The sequence below is a fragment of the Eucyclogobius newberryi genome, unplaced genomic scaffold, assembly GCF_026437365.1.
Source record: "Eucyclogobius newberryi isolate DKJ021-1_F unplaced genomic scaffold, fEucNew1.0.hap1 SCAF_18, whole genome shotgun sequence".
Taxonomy (NCBI): Eukaryota; Metazoa; Chordata; class Actinopteri; order Gobiiformes; family Gobiidae; genus Eucyclogobius; species Eucyclogobius newberryi.
In genome coordinates, this window is record NW_027315812.1 from 18,460,963 (window position 1) to 18,482,508 (window position 21,546).

Genomic DNA, 21,546 nt, shown 5'->3' on the forward strand with positions numbered 1-21,546 from the left:
AAGCGGTGGGATGGGGACTAGTGAGACAGGCCGGTCTCCATAAGCCCTCAGGTGCACTACATCTTGGGAGTTCTGGCCTCAGAGACGCCGCCTGTTTCCCACCAACTGAACCCCCTATCGGAGCCTGTGTTCCCTCACAATAATCAGTTATTAATGGAGTGGACAGAAAGGACTCCCCTACATTCAGACTGTGCTGATTGAAGTGGAGCACAGGACTCCTTGGGGCACTGTGATCACTGTGGTATGAGAAAGTGTGTGCCCGTCCTGACTGGGCCTGTCAATTCCACCAAAAAAACATAACACAGCAGTTCACAGCTGCACCAAGGACCTGCAAGGCTCAATGAAGAGGGTCAGGACAAACTGTGGGGACTAAACGCATACCAAATCACAGAGGGGGAGGGGCGCGTCTCCCACATCCCGGATCTGGACTTGTACATATGTTTTAGGGTGTTGTATGTATTGTGCGTAACTGCGTAAAGGTAGTATTGGAGGTGCACTTTACGCACATTGTAAGGAGTTGAGGCGCTGTGAGAAGAGGCCGGGAGAAGCGGCCGCGCTGGACCCTGCTCCGGTCCCTATTGTTCAGATCCCTCCTCCTGCTCGGGAAGTGGGAGGACCCGCAAACGCGTCCCAAAAGGGAGAATTGTTTGAGAGCTCAGTCATCCAAAAACGGCCTTTCAATGTGAGAACTTGGGGAGCCGAAGAAAATGTCGGTGGCATCGCAGTAAATTACTAAAGCAAGGAACGCTTTAAGTGGTAAAAAGAAACAAACTGGTCTTACTTTGGGAACTAAACGCGACGAAAGACTCTGAGAGACGATCGTTTGGGGAAAACCTAGGTGTGAGCACCAAGTAGAGAGCTTTTGGTAAGTTTTCTGCCTTCATGCGGTTCCATGTTTTTGTGGGGTTACGCTGCTTATAACGATGTAATAGTTTTTTTTGTTTTACTTTTGCAAGTTTTATGGCGCAATCCCTTATTCTAACACAGTAAAATACGTATTCTCTCCGTTAGCAAAGCGACAAATTGGTGATATTTGCGTGAAACCGCTGATTCGTTAGCGCTACCAATGTCGATAGCAACAGTTGTTTTTCATTATCTGTTAAATCGATGGGCAAAACATGAACATGATCACATTTATACAACCCAGTGTGAATCATGACTCGTGCAGCAGATTTGGTTTGTGCACACATTTTGTTTCATTATCTGGACTTTTTCGCTTCACTTTAGCTTGTTGTTGATTGGTTGAGCATCGCATCCACAGATTCGTAAGTTTTCCATTAACTCCAGTCATGATTTTAATATTAGGACAAAGATACACACATATGGAAGTGTCGTCGGTGTTGATATTGTTGTACCGAGATGCTGAAAAGTATTTTAGGGCATGTTTAGGAGTTGCATCTTGCAGGCCGCAGCCTATGGTGGCTGCCATAGGTTAACACAAAACAGACTCTGCCAGATTTACCTCCGATTTATCTCTGACATCTGTGGATGTGCAGGACCACTTATGAGAGCAACACTCACCTTCATTTAGACTGTGACACAGACTGTGTGGGGATTTGACAAATAACTTTATCAATGATTGGTTTGTCTTGTGATGAACTGACAATAAATACAGTACATAAGTTTGTTCTGGCAAAATCAATAGTCTTCCCCACACTCAAGTTTCATTATTATGTGTTTCATTATTATATCTTATGTATGTGTAATTACATTCTAACTCACAGCACATTGGTTTGGTGAACTTAATTAATGCTTTATGAATTGACTGTCATCTGCCCTACTCCAGCTCTCTCCTCATATCCCCCTGTATTCATATGAGATTTAATGAGAAAATGTTTGTCTTAATCCTCTGTGCTGCTAATGAGTGTTGGCCAGAGTGTCAGTCACCGCAGGGGCCCAGGTTTAAAGACACAAGAGGGGGACACATCCACACAGGACGGGCCTGTAGGAACAGCCGCAGGGGCTCGAGTTACCAACCCCAGGTGCCGTTGTGTTATTTGGATTGCATTTAGCCCGTAATGTCTCGCACGGATAGAACCAGAGCAATTCAATGACTGACATGGCACTGGACGAGAGTGCTCAAGAGCGCCCGATTGTTGGGCTGAATCAGTGTCACTTGGATCAAAAGTCGAAACGAATGGCCCGGCCTCCTCCAATTAGGCGCAAGGCTTATAAGATAATTAATTGGAGTACAAAAAGAAGGAGAATGCTCTTGATGTCTAGTGGCTGGGGCAGCGTGTTGTTGTTGGATGGATCAAAGTTGAACTAATTGATTGCAGTTTGATTATCTAGCGATTTCTCACACTACTCTGGCTTTGCTTATTAGAGCGACTGGAAAAACATATTTAATGGAACATAAGAGATTTGCACGCTACAAACCACTTCACAAGATAAAGTTTATTTGGGACAAAACAATAGAGCAAGATCGCAGAGGATTGCGTTAGAAATTCATGCATATATTTGTGTATAACAACCTGATATTCAGACAGTTTGTTGTGATTTGAGCAAATTAACTATTTTTGGTTATTACTTTTGGTCTTATTCTCAGATACTATCCATGTTGGGTTTTGGGTTTTATTTAGTGCACACAAACGCAGTGACGTGTTCTGGCAGCCCTAGCTTGATCTTTTCATTCCAGAATATTGTTAGTGTGATTTGAAGTGACGTTAGATTGAGTTGTGTTCGTGGCCAAAACAGACTTGTAGCTTTGCAACACATTTCCAGTTTCCACTTCTCCACCAATGGCCTGTGGTTGTGTTCGAGTCTATAGGAGCTGAGGATGCTGTTATTTAGCTTTTACTGAAAAATTGCTGTGGATTTAGGTTTACTGCCAACAGCAATACAGCGCCTCCGTCATTTCTTCATTGAAATGTTTCTCTGACGTTTTGAAGAGGGCTGTCAGGACACTATAGGGATAGGATTAAACTTGTTTGACTTACGCCTGCTATTTTTTAAAATGTAGTTGGAAATCAAAGATGGATTTTAATAAGCGTTTTACAAAGTGTTATTTAGCTCTGTTGCTCCTCCTGTTTGAATCATCATCGCCATGTTTTTGTGAGTGCAAGTTCTTAAGTTCTGACTGCATTGTTGGAAGGCTGCATTGTTATTACAGAGGGTGTAACATTGGCGTTAATTGACTAAGGGGGAAAAAATCCTTCCTGAGGGCATACTTTCATCTCTCTGACAGTGGGTACATTCAGGCAGTCATAACAGCCTGCAGGCACAATCTGCGGGCTGCGAAACTCCTGTATACTGAGGTTTTTGTGTGAGTGTGGAGGTGAAAGCTTCTGTCCAAAAGTGGATTTGGTGTTTGCATAGGAATGTGTTGCTTGTTACTCGTTTTCACCTTGGCTGCTTTGAGCCGAAAAGGGCAGGTTCATTTAATAAAGTATCAAGGAACATCGTCATGACCAAATAAGGCAGTCCAATTCCTGCACCTTATTGGCCTGTTGACATGCGGTGCATTAGTCCGTCAGCGCTGACAGATTGGTGGCTTGTGTTCGGGTTGCTTGCCCCCAGGAGAGCTCCTGTGTCCAGTTCAACTTGGCTAACCACAGAGGGACACCTGGACCGGCAGGTGGCCCCACTCCAGGCTCCTCCCCTGGGGCCGCATACCTCTGCTGTCCATGATCCTCCCTGTTAGCCCTGGACCGCAGAGAAAGCCAAGAATGCAAGGTGAAAAAAGGGGAAAGTTCTGACAGTGAGTTGGAGAGGCTAATTAAACTGGATTGGACCAAACCGAGTCATGACGTTTAGATGGACGGAGAAGCGATCTGAGAAAGGACAGGACACGAGGCTTCGAACTGTCGCCTTATTAGATTTACAAATAGTATACCCCCAGTCTATTCACAGCTTTCAACTTCCTGCGTATAGGTGGCATTTTGATATTTAATCATTCAAATATAATTTTTTCTTTTGAATCCTTAATTACTCTGGCAACAGTGCTTATTTTTCATCACTCTGAAACCCATGGATATTTGCCTCATAAAAAACTCATACATTTCCAATCTCTGTCTCAACAGGCTAATATGGATTACCAAAGCTCTTTAGGTGGAGTCAAGGCGATTAGTTCTACCATTTAGTAGTATAAGCGGCTTGATTGGCTAATGAAAGTCCTTAGCAGGCACACTCATTCTTTTCACGCACACTCGCAAACACAAACACACACTTTGTATTGCCAGCTCTTGTACGTCTTGTGCGCTTGTTGTTAGATCATTGATCAACTCCAGACAGGGATAAGAAGGCGAGTGTGTGTGTAGACAAATAGTCCTGTGTGCAAAGCAGATATTTGGATAAAGATTAGGGGGTGATATTACGAGCCAAAAGCAACCCAGACACTCTAATAGATCGTTCACACACTAGCAAGATTGCTCTATTGACTAGGGGCTGTTCAGTGTAGGCCGTCTGTGTTTACTGTCTTTCTTAGCTGTGGAGAGTGTAGAGACATTCGGCAAATGATTGAGCTGAGATGGTAATAAACACATATGCGAAAAGCCGTAAATGGCAACACCACTGGCAAGCACTTAACTGGTCATTTCAAAAACATATTAAGATAAGATAAGATATTCCTTTAAGGATAGCTTTTCATGGGCATTTATGTTCAATGATCAACTGTAATGTCAAATGGCATAAATTATGAGAGGTGAGAAGAACAAACAGCAACTGGCTTGATATTCAAATTAACGTAGAGCTGTTCTACTTCAGTTTATGGATCACTCTATAGTCCAAACGAAAGTGCTGTTGAGTATGTGAAGTTTATCCTTGGCATTGTTAAATCCGACCAATGTTTTGAATTAAAAACAAAAGCTCAATAGCCCTCTTGAAAATGTCAAGTTTGTCTTTTAAAGCTTTTACTGATTTAAAGCATAGCCCCAGAGAGCAAAAAACTCATCGTCGAAAAATGTGGAACTGGCAGGAGAAGACATGATTCAACAGAATAAATCACTGGGCACCAGATTAGTTAGTTAGTGGGCCCCTGGGGTTATCAGAGCTGGAATTTTCCATTGAAGGTGCAGCTCTTCTTTCGCTCTCTCTCATCCCTAAAAGCAAAATTTAAAGCTTTATTTTCTGATATTTTGTCTGGGCTCTCTCCCCAGGACAGGGCTCGTACATCCTCTGAGTGACAGGACAAATGGCAGGCCTTGGTTTACACGTTTCGGCCTCTCGCACACACACACTAATCCAGCCTCTGAAACTGAGAGCTCCCTTTGAAACCAGCCTTCTTCCAGCTGTTTCTCCTCTTAAGAAACTCCTTCAGCCCCTTTCACTTTATAACCACAGGTCTTACTCTACATTCCCTGTACTTTTACTTATCTGTTTTCCCCATAAGTCTTACTCTTTACTGTTTCTCCATTCTCTCATTTCTGCCTTATCTCTGCGTCCCCCCTGCTTTTTCTGCGTCGGTTTTTCATATGATTTTTTTACTCTCCTTCCTTCCTTCATCCCCCACTGAGAACTGTAGAGGCACCGTTTTTCTCTCTCTCTCCTGGTTCCTGCTGAATAATGGGGAGAAATTGCTCTTGATTTATAATTGGTTCCATTCAATCTGATGCATGAGCTGCCAAAAGAGTTAGGGGCCTCGTTTTACCCCCTTTGCACCCCCTCCTCACCCCTGCCATGCTGAAGGGAACACACAAGCTGTACACACTTTATGTACAGAGCTATGAAAGTGTACAGAATTGTGGCGAGTTCATCTCAGAGCTGGGGATAATAAGTGGTAGCCAGCGAGTGAGTGAGTGGAAAAACTTCCCGGGCTCGACATATTTCTGTGTCTTTGTGAGTATACTTTTACCATATAATCGACTCATGTGTGATTGCTTGCTCATGTGTTGTGTCCCATGTGTGAGTTGTTGTGTGTGTCGCTGGGAGAAGCAACAGAGGCAGGGGAAGAATGGTTGTGGTTAAATGAAATATGGTGCTGCCTAGGTTTGTGAGGAGCACTGTGAGATCTGGTGCATTAGTAAGTGGTGAATGGGAATGATTATGGCCTTGTGTGAGGTAATGCACTACAGACACACCATCTAGACCTTTTTAACACTTTTAAGTCCAGGCTAGGTTTGAAAATATTTCCTTCTGTTCTGTTTATCTAATAAATGACTCTGTTGATTGCTTTCTTTGATTTGTTGTCAGATCGTGAAAGGCCTGTGAATATGACATTTTTAATATATTAAACCAGATAAAGTGTTTTAACCATTAAATTGTTAGTATATATATATATATATATATATATATATATATATATATATATATATAAAGTTTTGTCCCAGCACATTGTTTTGATGTCCAGATAACCACTATTTGATAACTAAATCAGTTTACTATTATTTCAATCATTGATTAGTTGTTATTAATGATTGGGATTAGTTGGTTGACTTGTTCAGCACTTGATGGATGTTGTTTTTTTACACATCCTTTTGTAAGATTATCTTTGTAGTGAAGTAAATACTGTACATCAGGGTTCTCACAATGTAATGCATACTCTAATGTGATATTACAAAAAGAAAACCTACTATGCTGCATTGAGCAAGATAAGATTGCCAAGGCAAAAACTATCCTTTGCTACAGTGCTTTCTACAAGCCAAGCTAGTTTTACTTTCCAATTGTTTACCACACAGTACTAGTTGATGTAGATGGAGAGAAAGGACTCTCAGGACTGAAATAACTGTTTTATAACGAAATATAAAACAATATTTAAAATGTGTTACATTAACAAGTTTAGAAAGGATGAAACCAAGACCATAATAAGTCTAATGTGAGGTTGATTAAATAAAATATGACTCAATTTTAAGTTACACTTTCAAAAACACTGTAAATCATACTACTTGTACTATAAGTATTGCACTTTAATGTTTATTTTCCATTATATTGCACATACTCTGGTTACTTAAACCTTTATGGTCCTTGATGATGAGGTCAGTTTTGGGATGTTCTCCGTTCCCATGGCCCCGGTGGGCACAGTGGCATCTGATGACAGCCAGAGGAATGTCTGTGGGCGTGTCCATCAATGCACAGTAATTAGCCGTCTGTGGTTAATTCAGCTCCGTTATCTAAATTATGCAAATGCAGTACTTAATTGATTAAAACGCCCCTGTTCCATTGCAGGCCTGTCTCAATCCTTGTCCTTAATCCCCGAGACGCTCTGTTGCTCGTTAGTGTCGGAATAGGGGGCAGAGAAGGGGGCTTTGCTGGCATATAGCTCATTAATACTCTGTGAAGCGTGTGTATTATGGAAAGGGAGGGGGGGGCTTGTTAGGCGGGTTTGATGTGTAATTTTATGGCATGAGAACGAGTGATGTCTGAAGAAGAGGATTTGGACCCCCTCTCAATCCACCTGTTGGGCAGTATACGGATGCCAACATGGGTCCCTCTCAAAGCTTTGTCCAAAAAGCTGGTCTCAGGGATCGAGGAGAGGAAGCCAGAGTCTTGATTTATTTCCTGCCAAGGCTTTCACTCAGGGAAGTACAACACAGATGGATCTCCACTTGAATTTGCTTTATACATTTGATCCCAGTTGAGCCAGATTCTCTCAACTCAAAAAACATTAACTCTGTTTCTTTACATCATTGTCCAGTCAAGAATGTGGTTGGTTGTAGTTTATCGCGAATAAGATTAGTATTCCGCTTAATCTGAAAGTAATCTGCTTGATCTGAAAATGCAATTTAAAAATCCAAACTCTGGCTGACCAATAGGAGGAGTAGGTGGGGAAAAACATCTTTGTTTGAAAATGTTTCAATCACATTTACGATATGTTCATTTTACCAAAATAGCAGATAATCACAGGCACAGAGTCATATTGTAAAATGCTTTTTTCGTGTTTTTGTGTAGAACTAATGTAGAGTTAAGGATGCATCTGAAACACACGGCTCCATTAGTAATTGATCTTTTTCATAGGCCTTTTCTTAGCCTTTTTTTTAATCCTAAAAACAATATGTGCTGAGTATGCCGCCAAGCTATGGCATAGGCTGAATGAACTTATTGTTACAAATAAAGAACTTCTTTCAGTGGACGTATGCCATTGCATTGTTTTGAGTTTCACACACTAAGGGGTGGGCGAGGTGGACATATATTGTGATACAAGTATAACAATAACAATATTCAAAGTCAGTCCGATAGAAATGTGTTAAACATTTCTTTAAACATATTAGTTGAGGCTTAGTTGTCAGACAAATGAGAAATGTCTGTAAAATGTGTCACAAAAGTTCAGAAATATCATCATATAGCCTTATTTGAAAGTTTACAACACAAATTCTTTTTCCACTTTTATTTATTTGTATTTTTTTGGCCTGTAGGTTTTATTGGACAGGGCGGTACAGCATGAAGTGGGGACAAGACTGGGGAATGCAGCAAACTGCAGAGAGCCGCTTTTGAACTAAGGCTGCAGCCCGGCATGTGCGCTATCCACTTGATCACGAGCAGCACCCATTTACATTTTGATTAGCTCATTTTGTCGCATGTAGTATTAACAATATACCCAATATTCACATTTTGCATATCTTCTAAACAACATTCATGATATCCTCTAAATCTCAACGTATTGTCCACCCCTACACGCACAGGAATTTTGAGAAAATACATGTCATGATTGCAACACTGCATCACACTTAAGGTTGCAGATGTCTTAGCATATTTACTTGATCACGTTTTGTACATAATGTATATTTTTCTGGGTAATCATCCTCCACACAGCACAGATCCCTCAAGTGTGGCACTCTAAAACACACCCTCTCGTTGACTCTGCTCTCTCCTCCTGACATCTTCACCATTAACCACTAACACTACTACTATTGCGTTGACTTCGTAAACCCCCATCAATTTGAGTTGAGCCCTCCAATGCACTTTTGGTCAGTGAGCCCCCCCCGCATCTCTTTGGTCATTGAGTGGGGCCCGTCATCAGCTCTTCCTCGGACCCTTCAGAGTAGCGTCTCCCTTTTCTCAGAGTGTACGCGGTGTCTTTGTCCATGCACCGGCTCACTGCTTTACAATGACTCTCCACTCTATTAAGGTGCGTTCTGCCTGTTAGTGTCGCTAGGGGCAACCGGCCTCCCGCATGGCAGCTATGCAGCGCTGCATTGTAGGCCCAGGGGCTTGAGCGGGGCAGTTGAACCCCCGGCACTCCTCACACTTGACACCGCATGTGTTTATCTAAAGGGGGGGCTTTATGGTGTTTGGAGAAGCTCGAAGAAGAAGTAGTAGGAGGAGGAGGGGTGTAAAAAGACATAAAATTGGGGGAGGGTGGGAGTTTGGGTTGTGGAGGTGATAAATATTCAACAGCACCTCAGAAGGAGTTAGTGCTCACCATAGTCTCCTCCCTACTCTGTGTCCTCTCCATGCCAGAAAACAGATGGAATGTGAGCGCACTGGGAGGAGGCTCCAGTCTGGTTTTATCCAATTAGCAGGGTTGTCAAAATGAATTTATCCACCAAGGCACTTTAACAATGGGACCGGCAGTGGCCCGGGAGATATTGGGACTCTGGTGTCTTTACTTTACATGCTCACAATGAACTTCTGTCAAGTGACTCCACCACATCAACATACAAAGCTCTCACATACCTACAGTCATGATGCATGCCTCCACATTCGACAGCTGTTTTTGGCCTTCAAATGTTTACTCTGTCAGTTCATTAAGAGCTTCTGATAGGTTCCAAAAGCCGCCTTTTAATTGTCCAGTATCTCAAGTTCATCATTATTAATACTGTTACAACCTGCTTATATTATCACCATAACAAAAATGTCTTCACATACTGTAACTGCACATGTTTTTATCAAGATGTGCTTGGTTCTCATTGCTTAGACCAAAGCACATTCCTGGTTTATAATTTAGAGGAGCTGTCTCTTCCTGGGTGCTCTGGTTTTTATCAGTCTCGCTGATGCATAGGAGGCTCTTCTCTTTCTGTCTGTGACCTTTCTGAGAAGGATGGTTGGAAAACGTTGGTGATAGATGTCAGTGCAGCGTTTTCATCTTGATGCAGAGCATCTGCTAAGCAAACACAGGGCTCAGTGACTAATGAATCAGATGGACAGCTCTGAAGAGCGGACTGTTTTTAGGCACTGATGATGTACGACCGTCTTTTGTGCATGTAATGTAAAAACTCGCTTTTCAATAACCGCACTAGTGTTAATTCTGAACAGGACAAAATTACAATATGTAGCCTACATAAACTAGATGTTTTGGATTGTCATCTGTCGAATTGGCACAGAGATTGCTGTGGTTTATGGTTTGTAACCCTGCACTGTCGGGACAGGTGCTTAATACAGATGTATGGACTCTTATGAGCAGTTGTCCTGGGCTGTGTCCATAAAACAAACTGCCACAGAAGCCACAGACATTCAGCCATGTGTACTCTTGATCCCGCAGTAGCTCTCCGTATTTGTTTACTAAAGCAGCTCTAATGCTGCACTTCAGTAGACCAATGCCAAGGTCTGCCTGCATGTGTAGTAGTTAGTCAATAGTTCCCCAAACCAAAGTACAACAAATATGTGCAAGTTGTCAGTGCTCTGGCTGATAAGCCATAGTTTCTGCTTTGGATTGTAGTTTTTCACAACGTTGCTGGTTTACTCATTTTCATAAATGTTCATTGAACTTGCCAAGCAGCCAAACATTTTTCACTGGGGTCGCTGGAAGATGTTGTCAGAATTTCCTTTCAGTTCTGCTTTTGTATCTATTAAGCCTCTTTACTATTATTGCTATTTAGTATTAAACTGTAAAATGCATGGATTGTGATTTTACATTTTGTTCATTGTAAATTACTGACTGTATTGCTCCAAAACGGTTTAATATAATTTAGGTCCATTGACTTCCTGTTCAAAACTGATGGCTCCAGTAACACGCAGCAGTTTTTATTGATGAAAAATGTGTGACATTTTTTCACTCCGCGTATGTGACCTGGAGTCTGAATTTTTGACTTAGTGCGTGTAAGTACAGGATGTAGGCGGAGATAGGGGGTAGGTGAAAACTGAAATTTCTTGAGCATTCAAACCATGAATGCAGAACATTACAGGATTGCTCACACATGCGTAAATCAATCAAAATACAGCTTTTGAGTTGGATAATAAAGAAGGAACATTGTTATGATATGGTAAAAAAATACGTTTACATGAGGTAGTTGGGGTTGTTGGGTGCTAATGCTCTCTCTGACGTTACTAGATGTATATTAGTGAGCCAGAAAGAGAAAAGAGATTCAGTTTTGTTGGACCACCCTCCTTATCCTGACGGGAAGTTGTTAGTTTAACCTGACAGGAAAGAATTCGGGAAACTTGGCAGCAAGCGACAAGGGAGAGAGAAAAAGCTCCCCGTTCTGCATTAGCATCACTTTTGCCATTTTGCCTCTGATACATACAGCCCTGAAGCATAAAAGGAGTGTCCGCACCGCTATCCCACACCTTCTCTCTGGGATATATATTTCATTTGACCCCCGCTCCATGGCCTGCGTCTCATTAGTTGCTCTTTGTCCCATGCGCTGAATGCAGCCTGTGTGCTTTTAACCCCCCCTTTTCCTCCTCCTGGCAGACCTTCTACCTGTATCGGTTACACCTGAGCGAGAGGCACAGGGCTTGGGTTACATCCAGCAGAATGAGAGTGTCCCTTTGATAAGCTGGGTCGGGATTGGTGCGGGTGCAGGGCTGGGGTCATGGCTAAGATGGGGGCTGACCGTGAATAAAGGCTTTATTTGTGTCGAGTATGCCTCATGAGGGTAGTGCACCGTGCATAGCTTTGCATGGTTGGATTTTCCTTAAAAGATGCCTGTTTGTGTTTTGTATTCAATTAAAATGGATACAGACTAAATAGCAAAGACTATTAGTGTGTATTTTTAAAATCCAGCACCAGTTGTCCAGTTAACTTTGTTGTTTGTTTGGCAACTTTTCGTCTAACTTATCCCTATTTTCCTTTTTCAGAGGCAGTGCATGGAAGATGTCTGGAAAGCGAGGTTGGACTCCGTGGATGAGAAAGAAAAAGACTCCAGTATTCTGTGTTCTGGGAGCTGTGCTTTTGTGCTGCCTGCAGAACTGTGCATCTCTCTCTGGTACGTTTTTTTTTTCCATTCAACCTGTAGGTAATCAGATTACTTATTGGTTAGGAAACTATTTTTAGATGTTCACTCGCCAATATTAAGGGTTTAAAGCTATTTTTTATCTGGCAGTAACACATAGCGGAGGTTAACAAAATTCAGAGATCACTATTTGTACAGTATCAATAGATGTTACTGCTGCAATGCTGATTCATGTGTAATTGTCTCCATCAGATGAGGTGCCTGTGTTCACTGAGGAGCCTCTGTCCGTGGTGCAGAAGTTGGGGGGCAGCGTGAGCCTGCGCTGCAGCGTGCGTCCGGCCTCAGCCAACATCAGCTGGAGGTTGAATGGCGTGGAGGTGGTACGGGGTGACCTGGGGGTGGTCCTGAGTGCCAGTGGCCTCCTCATCCCGACACTCACCAATACAACCGTGGGCAGATATCAGTGCGTGGCTAGCTCTGCCGCTGGCGCTCTGGCCAGTGTCCCTGCAAACGTCACTGCTGCCAGTGAGTAGCCGCCCACACAAAGCCATCACAAATAAACACATACACACTGGGCTCACGTAAGCATCAGGAGTACACCCAAAACAGAACGGTGGTATTTATTTGCTTCAATTTCTTAACAAATACAAAGCTATAAACTGTGTACTTTTCCACTGCTTCACTAGGACTTTGCCAGTCTGAGCCTCACAGGTTTTCATTCAATTTCAGAGGAAGAGGTGACATTGTCCTAATGTAGTTATGAGTGAATTATTCATTTTCCTATTTCACATATATAGAGCTGTGCAGTTTTAAGTGTGTGGGATTACATTTGATTTGCATCATGGGACAGAGAGGGGGTCTGAAGTTGTGTAACCTGAGCCATAGGAATGGAGGTAGACCCAGGGGCCACAGCCGGTCAGAGACGAAACCAGGGCTCAGCCTGGGGCCCCTGCTATATGTCTCTCTACTCCCAACAGCTCCACATTCCTGTCTACAGCGCTTGGAGCATTGCAAATCATGGTCCTGTAATTGAGTCACACATTGTCAAAAACAAAGTTAAGTAATTATTTATTGTAGAAAAGCTCACTTTCTCGATAACCTTTCATCAGTTATTTCTCCGTGTGTCTAGAGAGTTTGTGATTTGTTCACAAAATCAGGATTAGATACAGTTGATATCTCCTCACCAATAAGTAGAATAATTATTTTCAGATATCTACATGTGGGGCCAGATTTGCCTGCTCCACCTCCCTCTTAAACGTTTTATATTTAATAATGGCCTTGAGTTGGCCACCCTCAGACTCCCCCTGGACTTGCTCCATAAGACTGTGCATGCTTGTCTTTCTATGTGAACATACTTGTGCACATGGCTTTTGGTAATCAGTAAGTTAATTGCTTTCGCTTTCTTCACCACAACTTGAAAGCCTCTTGCTGCCTCTCTAATTGCAGGAGACAATGTGAACACACAACATGTTGCAAAAATATCTTATAATTCAGAATAATATGTACCGGCCTCCTGCTGCAACACATAAAGATGATGAATGCACTTTCTCTCTTTCGAAATATTTAGCTCTGCCTTGCCAAAAAGTCCTGGTGTGGGAGGTCTGCTTCAATTTATGAATACCATCCATCCTGCATCCTGCTGCTCACACAGGGGCTACACAGTGCACACATATTCACACACCTGAGAAGCACCATGCAGGACCTTAGCTGCACAGAACGTGGGCCGGGTTTAAAGGTGTAACTTGAGGAATGCATTTGGAGGTAGGACGTGGTCATGGGCTGGTTGTAAAAACAGCCCTTGATTGATTTAGCAAATGGAGCGCCACACGACGACTCTTCCATCGCATACTCACAGCACTTAGCCTGACATGTCCTGGCTGGGAATCTCATCTTTCAGAATAAGAGCTCAAACAGTCAAAGATGTTTGTGTGTTTGAGTGTAAATGCTGGAGTCCCCAGATGCACAGAGGATGGTGAATGACTTAAATGAGGCCTCCCGCTGTGAAGGTGTTTGCTCAGAGCCTTGAGTAAATCACAGTGATGCCCATATCTGCAAATGACTCAGCCTTATCTAAACTTTGTATACAATTCAATAAGCAAAGTCCCATCAGCTGATGTGTGTGTGCCAGTGTAGGCCCAGGCCAAAGAAAACACACCAGTTATAGCACCTCTGGAAAGATTTGAGGGGGCCTTGTTTTTAAAGAATAAATCAACAGAGACTGGTAGACATTTAATTACATTCTCTGAAAAGTATTGTTTATCTTTCACTTTGCTCTTGGACTCCTTCATGACAAATGTCATTTTGTTGCAATTTCCAGTTTCCTTTCCAAAGTTGCCTCATTTTATTTTTCCTTCTGACTTTTCATTTTTAAAATGGCGTAATGGCAGAAAACCCCCGCTGAGCTTTTTTCTTCCTGAAAGCACAGTTTAGTCATTTGTCCCTAAACCAAACTGGATATGTTTCTGTGAAACTCTATAGGACAGACCCCTCTCACCTCTGACCCTGTGGCAAGGCCTGGGGCTGCTGTGGCAGGGGTTTTAAGAGGTCAAAGGGCATTTCTGTCTGTGGTGAGCAGACTGTGTGTCTGCTGCACACAGCCCAGTAATCCCTCCACATTTGCCACAAAATTTTAACCAGCTCCAGTCCAAGAGTAACATTTGGCTGGATTAATGATGCTTACTCCAATGTTACAGATACCACTTCAGGCTTTGGCCTTTTAATAAGACAAATGAGTTATTCATGAGAAGGGGTTGGGTAGACACATTAAGGCAGCTATGCTAAAGATGTGAAAAAGATGATGACTGTTTGTATATGTGTTGTTAGAAATGATTTACACTGTGTATTAATACGATGACAGAGGGGCTTGTGGTTTTGCCACACTGTGACAAGTCTGACTTGTTTCTGTGTTTTTCAGAGCTGCGAGACTTTGAGCCTGATGACCAGCAGGAGATCGAGGTGGATGAAGGCAACACGGCTATCATTGAATGTCATGTCCCCGAAAGCCAGCCCAAAGCTCAGGTCCGTTACAGCGTCAAACAGGAATGGCTGGAGACTTCCAAAGGTAATTAACAGCAAACATAGCCCTCATTAATAGTGATTTTCTAAAATTACTCTTTTCCACATTCCTTTATATTCCCAAAGTCTTCATAATTTACGGAAAGGTCATTGTCCTGGTAACTGAATTATCATAATGCCAGTGATAAGGACACAATCTTGATAGCATTAAAACATGGGAATGCAGTTGTTTATTTGTGAAGCTATTTAGTTGCAAGTTGCCTGGAAGAGAAGAAAAGCTCCAGTGGTTTGGTGGCTGGCATGCTGACGATGCCTGGAGCTGTAGGTACCGATAACTGCTTATCTCTGAGGAAAAGAACACTATACTGACAGAATTCTGTCTGATTCTTCATCAGACTCTATAGCGCCTTGCAGTGGTCACTGTATTCACTAATGAATGCAAATGCTTTTAACAGTTCTATCTCTTGCAGGCAACTACCTCATCATGCCTTCAGGAAACCTACAAATAGCCAATGCCACACTGGAGGACGAGGGGCCCTACAAATGTGCTGCATACAACCCCATCACCCAGGAGGTGAAAACATCCACTTCTGCTGACCGCCTGCGCATACGACGTGAGTATCAAACTTTTCAACATTCAGAAGCTGAAACACATAAATGCCAAGCAGTACTATTCATATTGAACCAAATTCATATCATAATAGTGGTATTTACTTAAGTATATGTGCCATGAAATTATGTTCAACAGCCATGTGCCTTCAACAAGATTGATTCACAGTAAAACATTAAACTTGAATATTCTGCTCATTGTCTGACCATTTTGTGCCATAGGTTCAACGTCCGAGGCTGCTCGGATTATTTACCCTCCGCACTCTCGTACCATCATGGTGACAAAAGGCCAGCGCCTGGTGCTGGAGTGTGTCGCCAGCGGGATACCTACTCCACAGGTCACATGGGCCAAAGACGGACTGGACCTACGCTCACACAACAACACACGCTTTCTGCTCAGTAACCTCCTGATCGATGCCGTCAGTGAGGACGACTCTGGGAAGTACATTTGCAGAGCAGACAACGGCATCGGCTCTGCAGGCCTGGCCACAGTGCGCTACGATGTACAAGTGTTTGGTAAGGAGAGGTCTATAATTTTACTTCCTGTATGATGCACTGTGGTATAAATGTAGCTTGGTGTTAAATCACTTTTACATAGTTAAAGAAAATGGTCGTAATTGAAGTTATTGGTTTTATAATTAGATGAATTACCTTCTGAGTGCAGTATTTATGAATGGGCACTGTTGTGTTTGATAGGCAAAGCTCTGTTTTGGAGCAGGACTGAATGTGTCTAGGTTATAGATGACTGTTTTTACAGTGATTTTCGGTGTGTGTCTGCGTGTCTGTGTGCGTGTCTAAGTGTCTGTGTGCGTGCGTAGGTATTTGTGGGAGTGGGTGTGTTGTGGGCTTGTCTCTCACTGCAGCTGGCTCTAATTAAAGCCAGAGCTGCTGGAGCTGTAATGAGCTCTGTCTTTCCTGATTCACAAGCAGCCAACCATCAACTCCCTGCACTGGCCTCGCCTGGCTGCCTCTGCACAGAGACACACTGACACACACATCACACTGTCTAAGTGAAAACAAATCATCTGCACGCAACTCTCAGAAGGAAATTGTTTCAGTAATTATTTAATTAGTTTTAATTAATAAAGGAAAATGTACAACCAATTAGGGATTGCAACCATTTTTACAATAATGTCTTGCTTCTGTTAATATGTGAAATTTTAGTTCAGCTTAATTGCATTTAATTTTAGTTTTGTGAGTGTACATTACTATACACCTATTATTTCCTGGTGAGAAACGCTTTGGTTCAGCTGTTACAGCTGTAAATTATACATTATATATTTACAGTTTAATTTGTGTCCTTCAGCTATACATTATGATTTGTTTTAAACTCTCTGTGTTCTGCCCCACAGAACCTCCCCAGGTGATGGTGGAGCTGCAGCAGCAGGAGGTGGTGTTTGGGAAGATGGTGCGCATCACGTGTCAGGTCCATGGGAAACCTGCCCCGTCTGTAACATGGCTCCATAATGCCCAGCCCCTCGTTCCATCACCCCGCCATCTGTTCAGGAACAAAGGGGGGCTCCGCATCTCTAACATTGGACCCCAGGACACCGGCATTTACCAGTGTATGGCAGAGAACGCCGCGGGCAGTGCACAGGCATCTACACGTCTCATCACTCTATCAACTGGTATGACGAGTTGTATCAACGCTGTGACGATAAGATTGTTTCACTTGAAAACAATGAATTAATGTGGTGACCATGAATGTCAAGATTAACTGTTTTTTTCCACTTATCGCAAATATTTATGGTTGCAATTATAAACGGGTTGTGTGTGTATAAGTGGGCTGTTAACTGAGGTCCACTGTAGTGCGCGTAAACTGCTCGAGCCAGAGTTAGCACAAGTACATGTTTTATGCCTGCATTTTCATGAGTTTATTTGACATAAAGCTGTTTGTTGTTGACTTGAGCCTCAAGCCCCTCCGCTGAGCTTACCATGGAGCTCAATATGGAGCGCAATATTTCCTTCACAATAATCGTAATTCTAAAATGTTATATCATGACATCGCTGTACATGTTAGTACTTTTAGTGTACAGTCAATTCATTGTTTGTATCTCTTGTTCTAGGGCCTTCTTCCAGGGCTAAACTCCCATCCATGTTCCGTCCCCCAAGCCCAGATAAGGTCCTGAAGGAACAGCCACCCATAAGACCAGGCAGCTCTGGCGCCACGCTGCCCCTGGACTGCTCTGAATTGCCTGGACAGGTCACTCCAGCCGAGGCCCCCATCATCCTGAGTCAGCCGCGCACTGGCAAGGCTGACTACTATGAACTGACATGGAGGCCCCGTCGGGGCGTCCCTGTGCTGGAGTACATGGTCAAATACAGAAAAGTGGGAGTGCCTCTGGGAAATTGGACATCCAGCAGCATCTCAGGCTCTCTCCATAAATTGACTCTGGCCAAACTGCAGCCAGACAGTTTGTATGAAGTGGAGATGACGGCCAAAAACTGTGCTGGTTTAGGGCAACCTGCCATGATGACTTTCAGAACTGGAAAAGGTATTTTTGTTAATATCCTCCTATTTGTGACTGGGATTTTTGAGTCATTATATAAATAGATATTTTTCTGGTTTCAGGCCCTAAAGTCAGTGATCCACCCAAAACTGCTGTTCCTTCACCAAGCCTTTCTCGTAAGCAACCCTCAAAACCAACCCTTTTATACAACTATACTAACCCGAAAATAACCATAAATAGGTTTTTCTGAAGCATACATTGGCTTCTAACACTTCTTTTGACTAACATGTTATTTTTCCTATCTTTCTCTATTGTCACTGAAGGATGATCTTTCCGTAAGTGCACTATGTAAAGTGGATTAGGGTAAAAGTTGTCTCTGTGCACTAAATTACACCTCTGTTTCCAACACGCAGCTCCAGAGGCTCCAGACAAGCCCACAGTCTCCACGGCTACAGAGACTTCGGCCTATGTTACTTGGATCCCTCGTGGCAACCGTGGCTTCCCCATCCAGTCGTTCCGTGTGGAGTACAAGAAAGTGAGGAAGGCTGGAGAAGACTGGGTCACAGCGGTGGAAAACATCCCTCCTTCGCGACTCTCCGTGGAGATTACTGGTCTGGAGAAAGGTCAGTTACCAAACTTAATTTTGAGCTGCATTAATTTGGACGAGTTCGGGTTGAAGGGTTAAGTAGCATGTAATTACAACATCAATATCCTGCTTATTTACTTTCTTTCCCATTGCCCATAAAATTTGTGTTGCTGTAGTCATTTGTTTAATGATTGCCATCAATCTAAAGCCACAACTAGAGGGTTTCTTTTGAAAGCAAACATGGCCAGTCAAAACAATGCACTAAAATCAGATAAATCACATGTTAAATTTATAATAATAACGGTTGTATGTCTGTCTTTAGGGACGTCTTACAAGTTTCGGGTTGTGGCTGTGAACGTGATTGGCTCCAGCCCACCCAGCGCCGCGTCCAAAGCATACACAGTAGTTGGCGGACGAACTCACGAACGCCCTGTTGTGGGACCTTACATCACTTACAATGAAGCCATCAATGAGACCACGATCATCCTTAAATGGACTGTAAGCCACTGACAAAAACAATACAGTAACTTATTGTCTCCCCTTTATTCCAGTTTTATGACGTGTGATTTATGCTTCTCTCCAGTACACACCAGTAAACAACACACCCATCTATGGTTTCTACATCCACTACCGGCCGACTGACAGCGACAACGACAGCGACTATAAGAAGGATGTGGTTGAGGGGGATAGATACTGGCACTCCATCACAGACCTCCAGCCTGAAACCTCATATGATATCAAAATGCAGAGTTTTAATGAAAAGGGGGAAAGCGAATTTGGAAATGTAGTCATTATGGAAACCAAAGGTGTGTGGTCTAATCATTTTAAACCGTACGTTTTTAACCTTATGAACTGTGTTGAAGACATTTTATTCTTTTTAGCAGCTATTCACAATGCCCCAAGCACAACTCCATTAGAAGTTCCATTTCACCCGGAGAGATATCCTAATGTGCCGCGGCCTGGTGACTTACCGTATCTCACTTTAGTTTTCATCGTCCTGGGAGCCTTTGTTTTCATCATTGTTGCATTCATACCTTTCTGCCTTTGGAGAGCATGGGCCAAACAGAGTAAGTAGCTGCTTTCTAAACACCACCACCACTAGATTTGTGTGTTACTACAGTATTAATGTTTGTGTTTCCTTTAGAGCAAACTGGAGACCCTACTTTCCCTGCTTTGGCCACTCCTGTGTCCAACTGCCAGTACACCATGGTACCGCTCCACGGCCTTGCGCTGGTAGGACAGTGCCCGTTGGATGGTCACATGACTGCGCCTCGTGTGGTTTACCCTACAAATGGAGAATACATGTCAAATGGCAAACCCCACCATGCTACACAGTGTCTACCGGGAGTCCAGCAGGTACGATTTCTTCCAAATTTGGTTTTATCAACTGACGGCCTGTATAAGAGTATTCTAATGACATGTTTTACAGGAGGACATGGAGAGTGAGGCAGAGGGTGACACGCTATTACCACAGTCTGTTCCTAATGGACATCTGCCCATCTATCAGTGCTCTACAAAGTATGTTTAGTAGACAGTATTTATCTGTTCTGTTCTGGGAAATTTTCTGTAACATTCTTTTCTTTCAACAGCTCACTTCCACAACACTGCTGCCCCTCATATAACTCAGCTTTTCTGCTCCTTGATCCGTCACATCAAGCTGTAACTTCACTGGAATTAGATGACAATGGGACATTTTGTGAGGACCCTCCTGAAGACGGCCTAACTAAAAGTGAGTGAACACTGCTTTGTACAATTTAAGTATGTTGTTCATGTGTGTATCTCAATGTAAAAAATGACTTTTTCTACATATCTGATCAGTCTTTTTTGTTTTTAATTTTGATAACTTTCAGGAACAACATCCTTCCCTTTACTATCTCTTGAAGATGAGGGCGTCTTCACTACAGCATCGTCTGTGGCCTCAACACCTCAGTCTGAAGACACAAATGCAGCCTCACCCTACGATGAAGGGACAGCCAGTGCAACAGAGGCATAAAAGACTGTTAAACAAATACATGAGAAGATATTTATTTTTGTATGGTAGATATTTATATATTTATTATTTTGTACATAAATGTTTCATATTCTGTATATATGGATATTTTCATATTGAAAAAGTATTTTTATTCATACACCTACTCTTAATGGACTTAGGAGCACAATGTTGCAGAGCCTTATCCACTTTTCCTGGGGAGGACAGAAGTCCTGTAAGCGATGAAGACCAATCAGATCTGAAATTACCCGTGTGGTGTTGAGCACTTGTGTTTTTACTTGCTTCTTGTCCCATTCCTGTTTTGTTTTGAGTAACTAGCTTTATGTATATCACACCTGGTCAAATTAATTAGAATTGCAAAGGGCTTTGATGCAGCGTACCCTGAAAAATGTTACAATTTGAATACAGGCCAGTCATTTTTAGTGATAATGAAAGCCATTATACACTGCTCATCATTAACACTTGTAACCAACATAAATCATTATGTAGTGATAAAATGAATATAAATTGTATAGATATTTATTTTCTGTTTCAAGTCACTGAATGGGAGATTCTGGAAAATGTTTTTCACTCAATAAGCTCAACAAGCTTTTCACTTGACTCATGTGCTGGTTACCAAAAGACTGCCAGGTGGGGGCGCTGTGGCTGCTGCATGAGTATTATTGAGCCTCACAGAATGGCACAAGTATTAGTCTTTTTCATAGACATCTGCAGTAATTATGAAGGAGATCTGGAATCTACACACCCCCTTGTGAGCTGGCACACTTACTGCATGTAAATAAAAACATTTGAAATGACGTGTCCTCAACTTATTTGGGCAAATACAATTTTATAAAAGGATTATTTCTCCTAGTATTTCTCCTAAAGCCAAAAAGGCGTCTGTCAGTGACATCTACTGGAGGAAAAAAA

General features: G+C 42.6%; 1 protein-coding gene across 1 annotated transcript; it reads left to right on the forward strand.

Annotated features, from left to right (window-relative positions):
• The first annotated feature begins 621 nt into the window (after positions 1-621).
• boc (BOC cell adhesion associated, oncogene regulated) lies at positions 622-21,434 on the forward strand. Its single transcript, XM_072450836.1, has 17 exons — positions 622-865; positions 11,893-12,020; positions 12,240-12,512; positions 14,902-15,048; positions 15,473-15,616; positions 15,834-16,127; positions 16,964-17,239; positions 17,678-18,106; positions 18,184-18,237; positions 18,475-18,684; positions 18,970-19,145; positions 19,231-19,453; positions 19,529-19,714; positions 19,792-20,003; positions 20,077-20,165; positions 20,237-20,376; positions 20,498-21,434. The coding sequence occupies exons 2-17, from the start codon at positions 11,909-11,911 to the stop codon at positions 20,638-20,640; spliced, it is 3,108 nt and encodes a 1,035-aa protein (XP_072306937.1). The 5' UTR covers positions 622-865; positions 11,893-11,908; the 3' UTR covers positions 20,641-21,434.
• Positions 21,435-21,546: the final 112 nt, after the last annotated feature.